The 17,007-nt window shown below is 29.0% G+C and overlaps 1 protein-coding gene across 1 annotated transcript; it reads right to left on the bottom strand.

Moving 5' to 3' along the window:
• Positions 1 to 233: 233 nt before the first annotated feature.
• Positions 234 to 5,570, bottom strand: LOC133781710 (uncharacterized). The gene is made up of 3 exons (XM_062220779.1): positions 5,466 to 5,570; positions 2,743 to 3,610; positions 234 to 1,316 (listed from the first exon to the last, which is right to left on the bottom strand). Exons 2-3 carry the CDS (start codon positions 3,526 to 3,528, stop codon positions 354 to 356), a joined length of 1,749 nt encoding a protein of 582 aa, XP_062076763.1. The 5' UTR covers positions 3,529 to 3,610; positions 5,466 to 5,570; the 3' UTR covers positions 234 to 353.
• Between the last annotated feature and the right edge of the window lie 11,437 nt (positions 5,571 to 17,007).

The following is a 17,007-nucleotide window of genomic DNA, read 5'->3' as shown; positions in this document are numbered from 1 at the left end:
GGCTTAAATGGTTAAGCTGCTTCACTTATGACTCAATGTCATGGGTCAGCCAGTGGGTATAAGTACTTAGTTTTCTTGTCACTGATATTGTGTTTGAATTTACTAATATTGATGTGTCAAAAACAGAGAGATGCTTATTTTTGTAATGATGTTTCTGTTTTAATTGTTACGTGATTATTGTTGTTGTTATTATTATTATTATATCGTATGCTAATAGAGGAGATTAAATATAGTAATGCGTGTAACTTTTGTGTGCAATTTGGAAGTGTGCCAATATAATAGCAGAGCCTAAATATAAGGCTTTTTCTTTCCAAAACTGAAAACAGAGCCTCAATATAATAACAAGGGAGTAACTACACTTTATACAAGGATTTGTTCAATAAGCGAATGTCACTTGCTAACTTCCAGTTGACTTTCATTGCGTTTTCCAAGCCCTGTTTCATGGATTTCTCTTTTCTAGAAGACTCATGGAGTTCCTTGCGCTTCTCAAGTCCAGCATTGTACTCTTCAATCTTCTTCTGTAGTTCAGCCATCTTCTTCTGCATGGCATCTTTCTTCTTCTCTATTTTCATTGGGAAGTTCATGTGAAGTACTTTACTTACTTGTTGATAGTAGAAATTTATTGTGATATTCTCTAGAGATGCCATTAGAAAATCCACGTTGAAGTCAGCCCCTTCTACAAAGTATAAGTAGTGATGCCATTGTTGAAGAAGATGTTTAGTGATGTCTATCACCAAAGTGGTATGCATCTCTTTCATCACTTTACATACAAAGAAAAACCCCATGCTCTTCAATTCTTGGGAATAATATCTTCTTGGAGTAATGTCTTGAATCAAAGAACTCGACTGAATATATCGTCTTCCACCACCTCTACTAATATCTCCATATTTGTGAAGCAAAGCTTTCATAGGAGATGCCAAATACAAAGGTATGGAATAACCTTTAATGTCAATAAGTGTCCACGCTAGATCACTAGATTTTATTCTCAACTTCCTTTTGTTAAAGGTGGAATAAAACTCTCCGAAGATAAATAACAAGAAATCAAATTCTGTTAAATTAGAAAATTTTAGAACCTCATCAATATTATCATCTTCAGGCTCAACTTCAGTAGTCGTTGTACTCACTTCGTCTCCCTCATCCCAGTTAAAATGATTCTTCAAAAAGTGTATCTCATCTTGATGAGTTAATTTATGTATCAAATCCCTTAAGGTCAAAGGAGATGCAGCATGATCAATCTCTTTAGGAAATTCCCAAAGATCTTCTCCCAACACTTTCAATTTCACATCTCTAAGATCTCCTTTTAATACATTTATGACCTATATATATATATATATACAACTCATCAATATAAAACTTCATATTATAATCATTTTTATAATATAAGGTAGTAACTCTTCCCGGGTTTCAATCATTTAATTTTTATTTATTTATTCAATTGTTTTTTTAATATACTAAATTTGATAGATTAATGATTTTTTGTTGTTGTTGTAAATTGTGCCCATTTCTCTTTTTAAAACAAATTATATTTTAGGATATAGCTCAAACGAGAAGGAAAAGAATATACGTTACTTTAGTGATGAGACAAACATTATATTAAAAGGATTTCAACAATAATTGTACAAATTAATTAAGAATATATAAAAGTAAAGAGCAAATTTCAATCAACTAAAAAAATATTGGTTTTTATTAATTCATATCCGTGTCAGTAATATGAAAAGTAAAAAATAATTTGACTAATCAGTGTGACCTGAATGATCATTTAGATATAAAAATACTAACAATTTTTTTTTTCTAGATTTTTTTTTGGTTCTCTGTCCTTCAATTATTACTTTATTATAAATGTTAGCTACAACAAGTAAATACTTTCAAATAAAAGATTAATTTAAAATTGTTATTTTTGGGCCAAAAATTTCCAACAGGCTATAGCATTTTTTTTAAAAAAAATTGTAAAATACTTATTTTTAGTAAGACCCAATCAGTTTAAGCTTTATAAGGTCAACAAAAGAATTTCATGGAGCGACACAGTATTTTAAATTTTAAGATGACGTGACAACATCAAAGTTTATGTGTGCAAATGCCAATCAATTTGACAATAACAGAGTTTTTTTTTTAATAATAAATAAAAATAAAACCAATATTAAAACAAGAGAAATAAGCATATTTAAAATGATGATCTAGTTGATTTGGCTTTTCACCAAATCTAATAAAATGCTTACGAAAATAAATTTATTTTATATTCAATTTTTTTGCTTATTTTTAAGTAATTTTAGTGTAATATTTAAGTTAACTTTGATTTATCCATTTTTTTTTCCGTATTTTCTTTGGTGGTAATTAAATATTTTGAACTTTAAAGAAAAATTAAATATATTAAAGCAAATTCAATTTATACTGTTATTTTAAAAGAAAAACTATAAAGATTATATATTAAATATTGAAGTTTACTTGTTAAATTATGTAATGCTTTAGGTGGGTTTAATGTTAGGTGGGTTTAATGTTTTATTCTCTTAAATTTCAGCATCCCAAACTACCATTTTCTCTTTGTAATAAGCTCATTGAGATATGCTATATCTAAATCTAATGTTAAGTTTCCATAATATTGATGTAAAGTTTCTCATTTTAATTCAGAGCATATCATAATATCAATTATCTATTGGAGCTAATAAATTTAATTAGCAAAACTTCTTAAAGAATTAATAAGATATATTATACTAAATATAAAAATGAATGTCAATTAGTACATACCTCAGAGATAACACAGTGTACGTGAGCGATATATTTGCACTTCCGACAGCAGTAAACACGTATTCGTGGATTTCTTTCTTCTTCACAAACGTCGCAGTAATATTCACCAGAGTTATCCTCAATGAACAAATCAACAAGATCTAAGGAGTGCATATGACTGTCATGTTTTATGATAGAAGGTAATGGACCACATAATAAATGAAGTTTGAAATCACAATCCAAACATTGAAATTTGGAGGAATTTGTTTTATGGAATTCCTCGGTATTGCACATGATTGATTGCTTCAAACAGGTATAGGCATTGCATTGTTCAACTGCATTGTTTATTTTCTCCATAAAGGAAAGAAGATGTGGATGATCTTCATATTTAATGGTTCTTGTTCCTCCACTCACTCCACATTCTAAACACAACTGGAAATCGCATTGAGGACATTCGAAATATAAGGCATCTTTGTCTGTATTTCCACAAGTGCTACATTTACAATACTTGTGTCTTTTCATAAGAAGGAAGAGACGGTTGTGATTAGGATGGTGAGAGGTTTGGATTTCTTGTGGTAATTGGTCAATGCATTGTTTATGAAGAAAATACTCACATCTATTGCAGCCATAATAAACTCCACCATCTGATGATTCTGATGGTGAGCTCTTGGATCGGCATGCAAAGTATCTAACATTAACACCTTTATAAATAGTATCTGTTGTGTCAACAAGTAGTAGCAAGTGGGGATGACTTGAATGTTGAATGCAATGTTGGCCTAAAGGGCATGTTGTTATAGAGTTTGACATTTTAAAGCATTCAACATCCAAGTCAAAATCACAGCCAACACAACTGAACACGAGCCTCTTTGTTCGACCACAACAATTGCATCTGGCATATAATAAATAATATTACTTAAACAAGATGATATCTCTGCATTATTATCAGTTTCAAACAATTTAAAATCAATTTCAGTTTTTAAGTATTACTAAGATGCTTGTTTTTTTTCTTTTCACATGTGATAAACATATTAATTAATTAATGTTTAATAGAATATTATTTACTTGTGTATCAATAATTCTTTGGATATAAGGACAGAGAAAAGAGAAATCTAACACACAAAACAACAAAAGAACATTCTATACATGCAATGGTTACAAAGTGAAGAATAAAAGGAAAAGGAAAGCACTTGTTAAATGATGAAATATTTGTATGTATTCGTCTTTATATTACATTAAAGATCTTAGATGAGTCAAAGAGTAACAAAGAAGATCAAGGAGTAACAAACACTTGTTACTTTGTAATTTGATCATCACATCAAGTTCCTTGTCATGCATAGTAAAAAAAAAAAGTAATTTGATTATCATATTGTTTGGAAGAAAGGAAAAGTATAAGAGAAAATGAAAAGAAGTTTTGAATACGTGACTTTGAGTAATGAGCTGAGAGCATAATCATAATCTTAACAGTTACACTAACTAACTTGTTAAAATAAAAAGAACCAAATATAATAAAAGAAACAAAACAACAAAAGAAAATTCTTTGATTGCAGTAGTTACAAAGTGAGAAGTGAAAAGTCAAAGGAAAATTAGTCAAACCATGAAATGTTTGGTTTTGTAATTTTTATATATTATTGAAGATTTATAAAAGTAAAGAGGATCAAGTCTTTACCTATTCTTTAGGCCTAGTTTGAGGTGTTTGTAATTTGATCATATCAAGTTACTTTTATAGATACTAAAAAAGAAAGTGATTGTGGATACATAATTTTGTACACATAAAATAAATTAATTTTAGTCATTACTAATGAGAAAATAAAATTATACACGGTCGTACATAGAAACCAAATTATAAGTCAAGTGCCCCTTATTATTAAAAACAAATTTTTTTAAATACTTAATACATAGAAAATAGAAAAAATAATTATATATTTTATATATATATATAGTAGAAAAACAAAAAGATGTTAAGTTCCTATTATGATAAAGTGAGCCATTGGCTCCCAATTACAATCATACTTTACAAAAATATATTATCCCATTTAATTAAGTCTCATTTGTTGATGTAAAGCGTTCGAATACCATTAAACCCTTCCAACCAATCTTCATCTTTGCAACCAAGATAATAATCATTATAACTAAGAAGGTATTATAAATAATCCAAGAATTATCATTATAACATTATTACAACATAAACATATCGTGGGCAGTGACCAAATCTCTTATAAAAATAACTATTTCCACATGCCATAATATATAATTTTTATTACACTCCAAAAGCAATAATTAAGTTAAGAAAAATATTAACACAATTATTATTATATTTTAATATAATGTTTGATTGATTAAATAAGTGTTACAAAAAGTTATTATTTAATCTAAGTGGGGGAATGTAATATTATTTTAAATAATATAATGTTAGATTAAATAATGTGACAAAATGTGATTTTTTCATACAAATGTGATCTCTGATACAAATGTGATTTGTCACACCTTGTAACATATTATTGAGAGTCACAAAATTAGACACATATGTGTGCTCAAATGTGACATATTTTGGAGTTACAAAATCAGTTACAAATTTGTAACTCCTAAATATTACTCAATAATGTGTAGATTGTATGTTACACATTTGAGTTTGAATTTCACAAAGTCATTATGAAATAAGGTTGTTAGAAACATGTTTTTAACTCTCACACATGTTAAAGAAATTTAAATATACCAAAATTGAATAAGAAACTAAATGGGCTTACCAATGATTTCAGAATTCACCACGAAACTCCTTGAAAAACAAGAGAAAATCAACAACACAGCTCTGTTTTGTAGAGAAAGGAGAAAGTTGAGTTATTATTTTTTAACTTTAGATTCAGAAATCTATATAGTTAGAGTTCGTTTGTGTTAGGTTTTATAGGGAAGAAAAAGATATACTAAAGTAAATAAATTCTTTGCTTGCTGCAATAATTTATATTATTTTTTATATTGTAATAATAATCTTCAATGATAAATACTTGAAAGTTTTGTTATATAACTTTAAGATGAGTGATATTCCTTCTGAATTTGCTAGTAATCTTAATTATTTGGCTAAAATTTTAATTTTCAAAAATCGATTTCAAAGTTAAGTTGGAGTAGTACACACTTGTTTTTCTCTTATCTTTTTCCATTTTTTAATAGAAAATTCATTGCTTGCACAATAATAATTCTTTGGATAAGTATTGGAAAAAAGTGGGTAAAAGAAAAAAATAATTCTTTGCTTGCAAGAGTAAAAGGGAAAGGAAACACTAGGAGCGACCTTTTATCAAAAAAAAAAAAAATTTAATATTTTTAAAAATAAATAAGGATATTTTGCTTTTGGGTGCTTCTATATAAACTCTTTTCTCTCAATTCCCTTAAATAAATACTTTATAATTTTTATTAAAAAAAAATCACACATTGTTGATCAAGTTTTTTTGTCAAACTAAAATAAGATCAATTAATCAGAAGAAAAGATTCAAATTAATAAAAAGAAAGATATGGAATTTTATGTGGTTTAATAGTTAATTCTACTTAATTAATGAGTCACTTTTATTAATATCTCTGCGTTAAACGCTTGAAAACAATTTCACAGAATTTCAGTACAAAATTTTTATGTGAAAAATACAAATGACTACTTCCAAATATTTATGGTCTCGTTCAAATATTATTCCCACAATTTTAGGAGGAAGTAACATAACAATATACATATAAATTTGAAATAATTTAAATCCCTAAGGACTGAGTTTGACCATGCTAATATCTAAACTGATTCTTTAAAAGTAGGCTTCATTCGCTCAAACATGGCCTCCTGACACTTTGTAAATGCGTTTTCGAACCAACAAGCATCATCTTCGAGCTAATACTTAAACTATCCAAACTAATTGTTATATATCTTTTCGAGCTGACCCTCTTATAGCAGTTAGACCTTCCGAACTAATCCTCCATTTCAAGTAGAAATGGTTTGATAATATATCGTTAATATTTTAGTTAAGATCCACATACATTAAAACTCATTAAATTATTTCCTGAGCCTGCATTTCGAAATAAATTATTCATCTCTAAATTAAGGTAATATTTTTAGTACAAAATTATCCAAAAATAAATAATTTTATTTTTAATTTTTCCACCTTTATTATTTAAATAATCAAAGCATCTTTATTTGGAAATCTCAATTAAAATTAATATTTTTTTCAAGAATAAAAAAATAATCACAATTTTTAATTATATTTAATTTTTTAAATCATAATAATAAGAACAAATATAAATAATTTTTTTTTATTTTATTTTTAAAATATATATCTTATTAGAATTAAAATTATTAGTAAACAAATCACAATTCAATTTTTATGTTTGTAAAACCATAGTATGTAACAATGACCACTATTTAATATAATAACGATATATTAGATGTTTTGGAGGTTTGCTAATAAAAATTTAACTATTATTATTTCTTAATAGTTAATTAGGATAATTATGTTTATTTATCAAAATAATATATTTGGCAATAACTAATTAATTAGAATAAGCAAGGAAAGAAAAAGATGGGTATCAAAATTCACCCAAACTCTTAACTTCTCGTAAAGAGCATGGTGGTTCTTCTTGGAAAGGCCTAGAATAGTCGAATTTGGACTATGATTTCTCGGACTTCAATGGATTCCGACGAACGTCGACTTCTAATTTCGATGGTTGTTGAGTTCAATCATTTAGTGAGTTTTGATGCCCAAAGCATAAAGAATGCAATAATGGTGGTTGTTTGGGTCGGGGTGGCTCGAGGCAGTCGAAAAACACTTGGAAGTGTTTGGGAAACTTAACACAACCGCGACTTCAAACGGCTTTAGGCGGTGTAATATAACTAAGTTCAAACATGTTGTTGCATGCGTGACTATTTTTTTTATGTGCGTGGAAAACAACATGTTTGAATCTAGTTTTCGGTACTGTAAACTATTCGAAATTTTCTGAAAATTTGCAGGATGTTCTAAATAGCTACAATATACACGGTCATAAAAAAAAATCGCGCCGAAAATTGTTCACGGATCGAGAAACACTAAGGGCCCCATCGGTATGACTTAAAGTAAAACCCCTATAGAATAATTGTCCTAATATCATATTAAACATATAACATAATATAATCTACTATCAACTAGAAACAAATTTCTTTTAAAAAAAAAAAACAAGCAACAAACTTAAATTTAAAATTAATATTATATTAAACATATAATATATAATCTCTTGTTATCCCTGTCAAATTTAAAAACTAGAACAAACATAAACTTAAACAAAAATTAATTAATTAATTAATTAAAATAGGATATTTTTAAGATATTTTATGATAATTTAAATAATTAAATCATATTTATTTAAAAATAATAAAGCCACACATATCATTTTTTTTCTTATTAATTTGTGTGATAGTTTATTTTTTATCAAGCGATTGAAGCTATTTTCATTCATCAAATTCACCAAAGAACATTGCAATATACATTGTATAAATTTAAAACTAAACAAACACATTATTTATTAACATATATATATATATATATACAACAATTACTTCACGAAAAAAATTGACAAGGACTATAAAAAAATATCTTTTAATGACAATTTCTTTATCACAATTGAAATTTTTTGTGAATAAACAGTATTTTTAATCACAACAAAAATTAATTGTAACGAAAATCAATATTTAGTTAAAAATGCACATTCCAATCTTATCCAAAAAAAAAAAAATATTAAACTAATAAACTTCCAAACAACCAAATTAATTTTTAAATGTCAATCCGATAACTTCTCAAACCATTGCACCGTTTAAATGAAAGTCCTTATTATCAATATTCTAATGAGATTTTTTCATAAATATGGCTTTTTATCTATTAATATGCAAAAATACGGTAATTAAACTTTTCTTAGTTTGTATAGACAAATTTAATTAAAAAAAATCATATTATGGGAAAAAAGTATGACATAATAATGATTTTTTACAAAAATATGACATAATAATGATTTTTTTACAAAAATATGGGGAAAAAATCCCATAGAAGGGAATACAAGTTTTAAAAAGCCATTAAATAATACTTATAAAAAAAAAAGCCATATTTTTTATAACTTAATTAAAAAACCTATATAAAATGTAATTTTCACTATTCTAATTAGCCCATCATTTATTGGTATATTTGACTATTGGGCTTCTACTCATTATGGCCCATATCGGTAATGGTATTTCTGCAAAATAATGGTATTTCTACACATTTGAACATTGTTTGTGTTTAAGAAATATTTGTATTTTGTTACTACTTTTTTTTCCAGTTGCTAAATAGCTCCTTAATTTTGAATATGCTGGTACTTTTGCTAGTTTTTCAAGCTTAGTAACGGATTATTAATGTTTTCAGTTCATAAGTAATGACAGGTTACTAGTTGAAATATAATTGTTGATTTAGTAACCAACAATGATCAAATTATTAAAAATGATAGTTACTGATTATAATTATGTTATTGATTTAATGCTCGATTATTGTCATTTTTATGATTTATTTCATATATCTCTTAGTTTAGTAACTGGTTATTAATGTTTCAATTCTTAGCTAGTTTTGGATTACTAGTTGAAATCTGAATATTGATTTGGTAACTAGTTACTGTCACGTTTATATAAACATTATAACTTGTTATTATTAAGTTATTGATAAAGTACTTAGGTATTTTCATGCTCTGGTTAGTGACTAATTATTGCCATGTTATTGTTTTAGAATTAAATTTAGTTTGATTTAAACAAATAATGACATATTTTCCTGATCTATTTTTTAGGGAAATCTACAAAAATGCACTAAAAGTTAAAAAAATATGAAAAATACGGTGCATTAAAAAAATACGGATATTTTGGATAAAAACAGACAAAAGTGTAAATACGGAGTGACTTTTAAATCATAAATAAAAGTGATAAATACAATTTTTTGTGATCAACGTTTACAAACTTGTAAATATCTGTTACAAAATTGTAAATATCTATTACATATTTGTAAATAATATTTACAAAAATCAGTTTTTGTACATAAATCTTACGAACAAATTCGTAACTAATTTTTTATTTTTGTAACAATAATATACAAATCTAGTTTCATAACTAGGAAAGATATTTTTATAACTAACATTTACAAAAATAATTTATAGTTAATAAATCGTAACCAAAATTTACATAAAAATATTATACTTTTCCATATGTTACAATATTATACCAAAAAATTACAGGAACTATCAAATTTATATTATACAACTTAAAAATATAAATTTAAGATATTCATTATTTATAAAACACTTTGTTATATATATATTTATATAAAAATGCAGTTACAGAGTAGTGAATTACAATAATTTTGTAAACAAGTTTTACATTTTTGTAACAACAGTTTGCAAAACTAATCACAATCAAGAAGTTTATTTTTGTAACTAGCATTTACGTAAATATTTATAAATTTATTTAACATGATTGTTACAAAAATTTACAAAGCTAATTTTTTAAGTTTAAAATATATTTTTGCAATAAAACTTAAACTTTGACTAAATTAAGATTTGACTAGCTATGATTTTTAAAACAATATAATATTTTTTATCACTATCTCTCCTACTACTATTAATATATGTTACAAAAATTTATGAATATATATAATAAAATTGAAAGATCATTTATATCAATTTAAATAAAAATATGATTGTAAACAAATTAATTATAAAAGTAATATTAATAGAGAGAAAAAAAAAAGTGAAAAACCCTATATTTAATTAGAATTTGTGTGTATAATACTAAGACAATAAAATAAGAAAAGTAGAAGAGCAAATTTATAGTTGATAGTAAATGAGATATATCAAAGTGGTGTAAATTCATCGTATTTTGATAATTAGTTTATATTATCGTATAAATAAAAAAAAATTAATTGCTGTATAGGATGTAATTTTCTCTTTTTTTTAATTATTGAATTAAACAAATTGATATTCTGTCTCCCTAAAGGATTATTACCTTTTTTTAATTATTACTTAGCAAGTTTCATTATTTTTTATTTTTATTAAGTATAATTTTGTTATAATTTTAACTTCATTTCATTTTGTTGTCCCCAGCCATTTTTATTAATGAATAGAAAACTCAAAAGAATCACATCTCAAGTCTAAACTATATTATAGTTATATAATGAATTGGTCTCAAATTAAAATAAGGAAACATTAATACAATAGTCACATCTACACTTCATACAAATAATAATATCAACTTAATTAAAGAATGAAAGAAACATTACAATAGATTTAGTTGCAATCACTACATATTGTATATGTGTTATAGTACTATACTATGCTATATACAATAGCTAAATTGAAGAACTAAGGCTACTCAGAACTCTGGTCATCATTGGTATGAAAGAACTGATCTTTGGGAGATGATGACAACTGTGGAGTCCTTGGAGATGGCGAGGCTTGATCGCTGCCAAGAGGAATGTCAGAGATGGCGGCGAGAATCCGATTAATACTCGAAGATCGAGGCGGTTTGAAGCTAAGAGATCTCATCTTGTTGGAGAAGACATTGGAAGAACTTGAAAGAATGACATAAACCAAGCCTTGGACTATCACAAAAACACCCACCTTCAAAGCAATCTCACCTAAACTAGTGCTCTCCATTTTCTCAATTACTTGCTTAAAAAGGAAAGTTGTCGGTGTTTGAAATAGCAATAATATTTCTTGGGGAAGAAGAAGAAGAAGAAGAGAGTATATGGAAGAGTTTGTTTGTTTGTTTGTTGAGAGTTGAGAGTTGAGATGTGTTTTGTGACTATTTATTGAGGCAAAAAAAGGAAAGAGAGAGGCACATGCAGCTAGCTAGCGCATGAAGAGATGTCTCTTAATTTGTTATAAACAAGTAATTGTTTGGCAATTTAAGTAATCATCGTAATCACTTCTTTTGTATACAAATATATATAGATCCTATAGGGGTTTCGCTTTAAGCTCTACCGGTAGAACTCTCGGTGTTTACAACCCGTGAACAGTTTTTGGCGCGATTTTTTTATGACCGTGTATATTGTAGCTATTTAGAGTATCTTACAAATTTTCAGAAAATTCCGAATAGTTTACAATACCGAAAACTAGGTTCAAACATGTTATTGCACGCATGACTAATTTTTTATGCGCGTGGAAAACAACATGTTTGAATCTAGTTTTCGGTACTGTAAACTATTCGAAATTTTCTCAAAATTTGCAGGATGTTCTAAATAGCTACAATATACACGGTCATAAAAATAAATCGCGCAAAAAACTGTTCACGGGTCGAGAAATACTGAGAATCCTATCGGTAAGAATTAAAATGAAACCTATATATATATTATATGATATGAAGTGCATATCATCAAGTGCACGAGTTTTGTTATATATTAGTCATTGGAGCATATATATATATATATATATATAACTCCAAAGTGTGTAAATAGTAATTTATTAAGAGTATGTATGCCCATGTGGCCAAATGTTTAAAAATGTGCATATTTGATTTGACTAAAATAAACTAGTGGTAATGCATTGACACAGATCTTGAAATTGAATTATACAATATTATACCTCTTGTACTACTTGGTCAAAGAACAAAAAGTTGTTTTTTTTCCTCTTTCTTTATAAATTCATCAAAGAACAGAGTTACCAAATGATAACACTACAAGAAAATAAAAAATTACAAATGAGCATTTCATTTTCTATAAAATTTTCACATTTTTAAATAACTGAATTGGCCGGTTTCACTACAAAAAGAGTTATTATTATTTAAAAACAATTTTTTAGTCCCAACAAAAAATTCCTTATAACTAATAAGTAATATTTAGTAGTCACAAATTATCATTAATTTAATTTCATTCTTAATCTAGTTATTATGACAAAAATTGTTTTACTAAAAACACATTTAGTGAATAATATTTTTTAGTAATAACGTAATAGTATGATATAATTTTTCAATCACAATATATATACAAATTTTGTTGTGAATAAAAGCAAAAAATATGTATTATTTTAACACTATAAAAAGCAAATTTGTGAGGAGGTAAAGGAATGTGATAAGATAAATTAAAGGGAGAGATTTTGTATATTAATGTTGGACTGACTTGGACACAACAACGATTACATATGTGTATCACTATCTTTCTTTGAAAGTCGTCAAAGCTTGGAGAAAAAGTAAAACAAAATGTATAAGAAAGAGGATTTTTTTTTCTAATTTTTTTACAAAAATAAGAAAATTAACTATTATAGGTTGGAAATGCATGGAATAAATTAGGTCGTTTAAGCAATATAACTGATGTCGTTTGTAGTATGTGTTTTATATATATTGCTACCTTTTGTGCGGAATGTGAGATCTCATATATCAAATTAAAAATCAAACCAATGAAGAATTTGATCAAGAATATATGCATATATATATATATATTAATCAATAATACATATATAACATATGTTTGTAACGTTTCTATGGTAAGATTATAAGGGTACCCTTGTTGTCAACAGTTTAATTTAGTTTATTGACTCTAGTCAATAAATGCATAATATATACTTAAATATAAATTATATTATGAGCATAAATTCATAAATCAGATTCAAATCAACATAGCATGCTCATACAATAACCCAGGAACACTTTTTATTTAGAGCATTGAATTGAATATATAGAGATGAAATATACCTGACATTGAGTCTCCAATGTTCATCCTTGAATCTCTCACGATCTACACAAGACAATATTAGAAAACAATACAAGAGAGATCTTATGGAGAGCAACCCTTACCAAACCATATGCCACAGTGTTTTTCCCAACAACATATATGTTCAATATATATGTCTCATATGCCTTCTTACCCTAAGGGGTATATTGGGCTTATATTATCAGATATGGTGGACTATGATTTAATGGGCCAACATATAGTCTTTAGGGTGCTACCATGTGCCTCAATTACAATTAGATTAATATTAACCATCCCATTATGGTCTTTAACTATTCGTAGGCACTCTAGAAAATGATTGTGATAATGGAATTATGTTTGTAATTATATTAGTCCATATAAAATTCTAACATTCTCCCACTTGGACAATATAATCAAACCACCATAATGTTGTCCATCACAAAAGACAGTCTAATAAATCATATATAATATCATATCGATAGGATACATATATTATTTATGATTCGGTCTTGAGGACATTCAAAAACAATAACAATCATTAAACCAAACATGCATGTGGTACATTAATTTGAGACTATGCGCATTCATCTCCTTTTGTACCTGTCACTTCGGTGAACAATAGTATATACTTATATAAACATATATACGTAACAGCAACAATAAGAAGTGACTTCAATTATCATTATGCATGTTCATAACAAAACGCAAGCTATAAGCAATCCATACAAAATACTAGCATGTTTGATACATAATAACGAAACTCCCACTGAGCTCAACAAGCTAGGCTCCTAACAATCCCATCCGAGCAACATGCTCCAGAAATACACATATGGGTAAGCCTTTCGTTAGTGGGTCTGCCAACATGCTAGTGGTAGGCGTGTACTCAATAGAAATGAGGGACTCAGCGACTTTCTCTTTAACAAAATAGTACTTTATATCAATATGCTTTGAGCGAGAAGTACTCCTAGTGTTCTTAGAGAAAGCTACTGCTGCGGAGTTGTCACAATACAATTTCAGCGGCCTCGAAATAGAGTCTACAACATTCAAAGCTGAAATGAAATTCCGCAGCCATATTGCTTGACAAGTAGCCTCATAACACGCCATATATTCTGCCTCCATCGTAGAAGAAGCTGTGAGTGTCTGCTTGACACTTTTCCATGAAACAGCTCCTCCTGCCATCATATAAATGTAGCCTGAAGTGGACTTTTTATCATCCACGCATCCTGCATAATCAGCGTCACTGAACCCAACTATATCAAGAGTGTCAGCTCGCCGATAAGTCAACATATGATCCTTTGTACCCTGAAGATACCTCATGACTTTCTTAGCCGCTTTCCAATGGCTAAGACCAGGATCACTCAAGTATCTACCCAACACGCTGACAACAAAAGCAATATCAGGGCGTGTGCATACTTGAGCATACATCAAGCTACCAACCAATGACGCATAAGGAATGACTTTCATTTCATCTCTCTCTTTATCATTTTGTGGACATTGGGCCTTTGAGAACTTATCACCCTTCACTATCGGTGCCTTCCCAGGAGAACATGTATGCATATTGAATCTTTTCAAGATCCGATCAATGTAAGTCTTCTGAGACAAACGAAGAATACCATTAGCCCTATCTCGAAGAATCTGAATCCCAAGCACATAGGAAGCCTCGCCAAGATCCTTCATATCAAAATGGCTAGACAAAAGTTGTTTTGTCTCAGACAACAGATCAGAATTATTAGATGCAAGCAGGATGTCATCAACATACAATACTAGAAAAATATAGCTGCTCCCACTGACCTTCATGTATATACATTGATCTACTACATTCTCCTTGAAGCCATTTGCAGAGACAATCATATCGAACTTGAGATACCACTGCCTTGATGCTTGTTTAAGCCCATAGATAGACTTTTTGAGCTTGCAAACCATGTGTTCTTTGCCAGACTTCTCAAAACCAATAGGTTGAGTCATGTAAACATCTTCAAATAAATCTCCATTCAAGAAGGCAGTCCTCACATCCATTTGATTGAGTTCTAGATCAAAATAAGCAACTATAGCCATAATGATTCGCAACGAATCTTTGGTGGAAACAGGTGAAAAGGTTTCTTTGAAATCAATACCTTCTCTCTGGCTATAGCCCTTAGCCACAAGTCTAGCCTTATACCTTTCCACTTTCCCATTGGAGTCACGTTTGATCTTATACACCCATTTGCATCCAATGGGTCTGCAACCTTTGGGTAATTCAACCAACTCCCAAACGTCATTTTGTGACATAGAATTCAACTCATCTTTCATTGCATCCATCCACAACACAGATTGATGACTATTCATAGCTTCTTGATAGGTGACTGCCTCAAAAGTGTCTCCGACATCAAACTCATGTTCCTGTAAATAGACAAGGTAGTCATTAGGAATAGCAGACCTGCGGGTTCTCTGTGATCTTCTCATCATAGCTTCATTATCCCCAATATCAAGATTTTCACCTTGTTCTTGATTTTGAGGTTCATCATGAGTTTCTGCCGGAATCTGTTCAATCACAGGGTCATCAATAGGAGCGGAAGCGACAGGTACAGGGACAAAAATACGTTCTTCCCTGAAAACAATTTCTCTTGACCCTTGACTTGAACCAAATTCATCCTCAAAATAGACAGCCCTATCTGATTCTATAACCCTGGTGGTGTGAGATGGGCAATAAAATCTGGAACCCCTTGATCCAATGGTGTAGCCCACAAAATATCCACTAATGGTCTTCGGATCAAGTTTCTTAGATTGTGGATTATAGGGCCTCACTTCTGCTTTGCAACCCCAAACATGAAAATGACGCAAGCTTGGTTTCTTACTTGACCATAGCTCATAAGGCGTCTTTGGGACAGACTTGCTAGGCACTTGATTCAAGATATAAGCTGCAGTTTTTAATGCCTCACCCCATAAAAAATCTGGCAAGCTAGAATGAATCAACATACATCGCACCATGTCAAGAAGAGTGCGATTTCTCCTTTCAGCAATTCCATTCTGTTGGGGTGTCCCTGGCATTGTATATCTTGTATTAATACCACATTCCTGCAAGTATTTGGCAAAAGGCCCGGGGTTCCTTCCAGTTTCATCATAACGTCCATAATACTCTCCACCTCTATCAGAGTTGACAATTTTAATCTTCTTTCCCTTTTGAAGCTCAACATTCGTCTTGAAAATCTTAAAAGCATCCAAAGATTCAGATTTTTCACGAATGAGCTCAACATGACCATACCGGGAAAAATCATCAATGAAGGTGATAAAGTATCTATAACCACCCATAGCAGGTGGAACAAAAGGCCCACAAATATCAGTATGAATAGTGTCCAATACATATGTGCACCTGTCTGACTTGCTCTTTCTAACCTTGGCAGTCAACTTTCCTTTTATACAATCAACACAGGCAGTGAAATCAGAGAAATCAAGATCCTGAAGTACACCATCCTTCACCAATCTCTCCATTCTATCTCTAGAAATATGGCCTAAACATTTATGCCAAAGCATAGAAGATTTCAAATCTGATCTTGCACGTTTTGACCCAACAATAGCATTAAGAGAAGAAGAACAAGAAGAAGTAGAAGTAACGGGAACA

The sequence above is a fragment of the Humulus lupulus genome, chromosome 6, assembly GCF_963169125.1.
Source record: "Humulus lupulus chromosome 6, drHumLupu1.1, whole genome shotgun sequence".
Lineage (NCBI taxonomy): Eukaryota > Viridiplantae > Streptophyta > Magnoliopsida > Rosales > Cannabaceae > Humulus > Humulus lupulus.
Note: the sequence above shows the minus strand (reverse complement) of the source record. Positions and strands in the feature narration are given on the sequence as shown.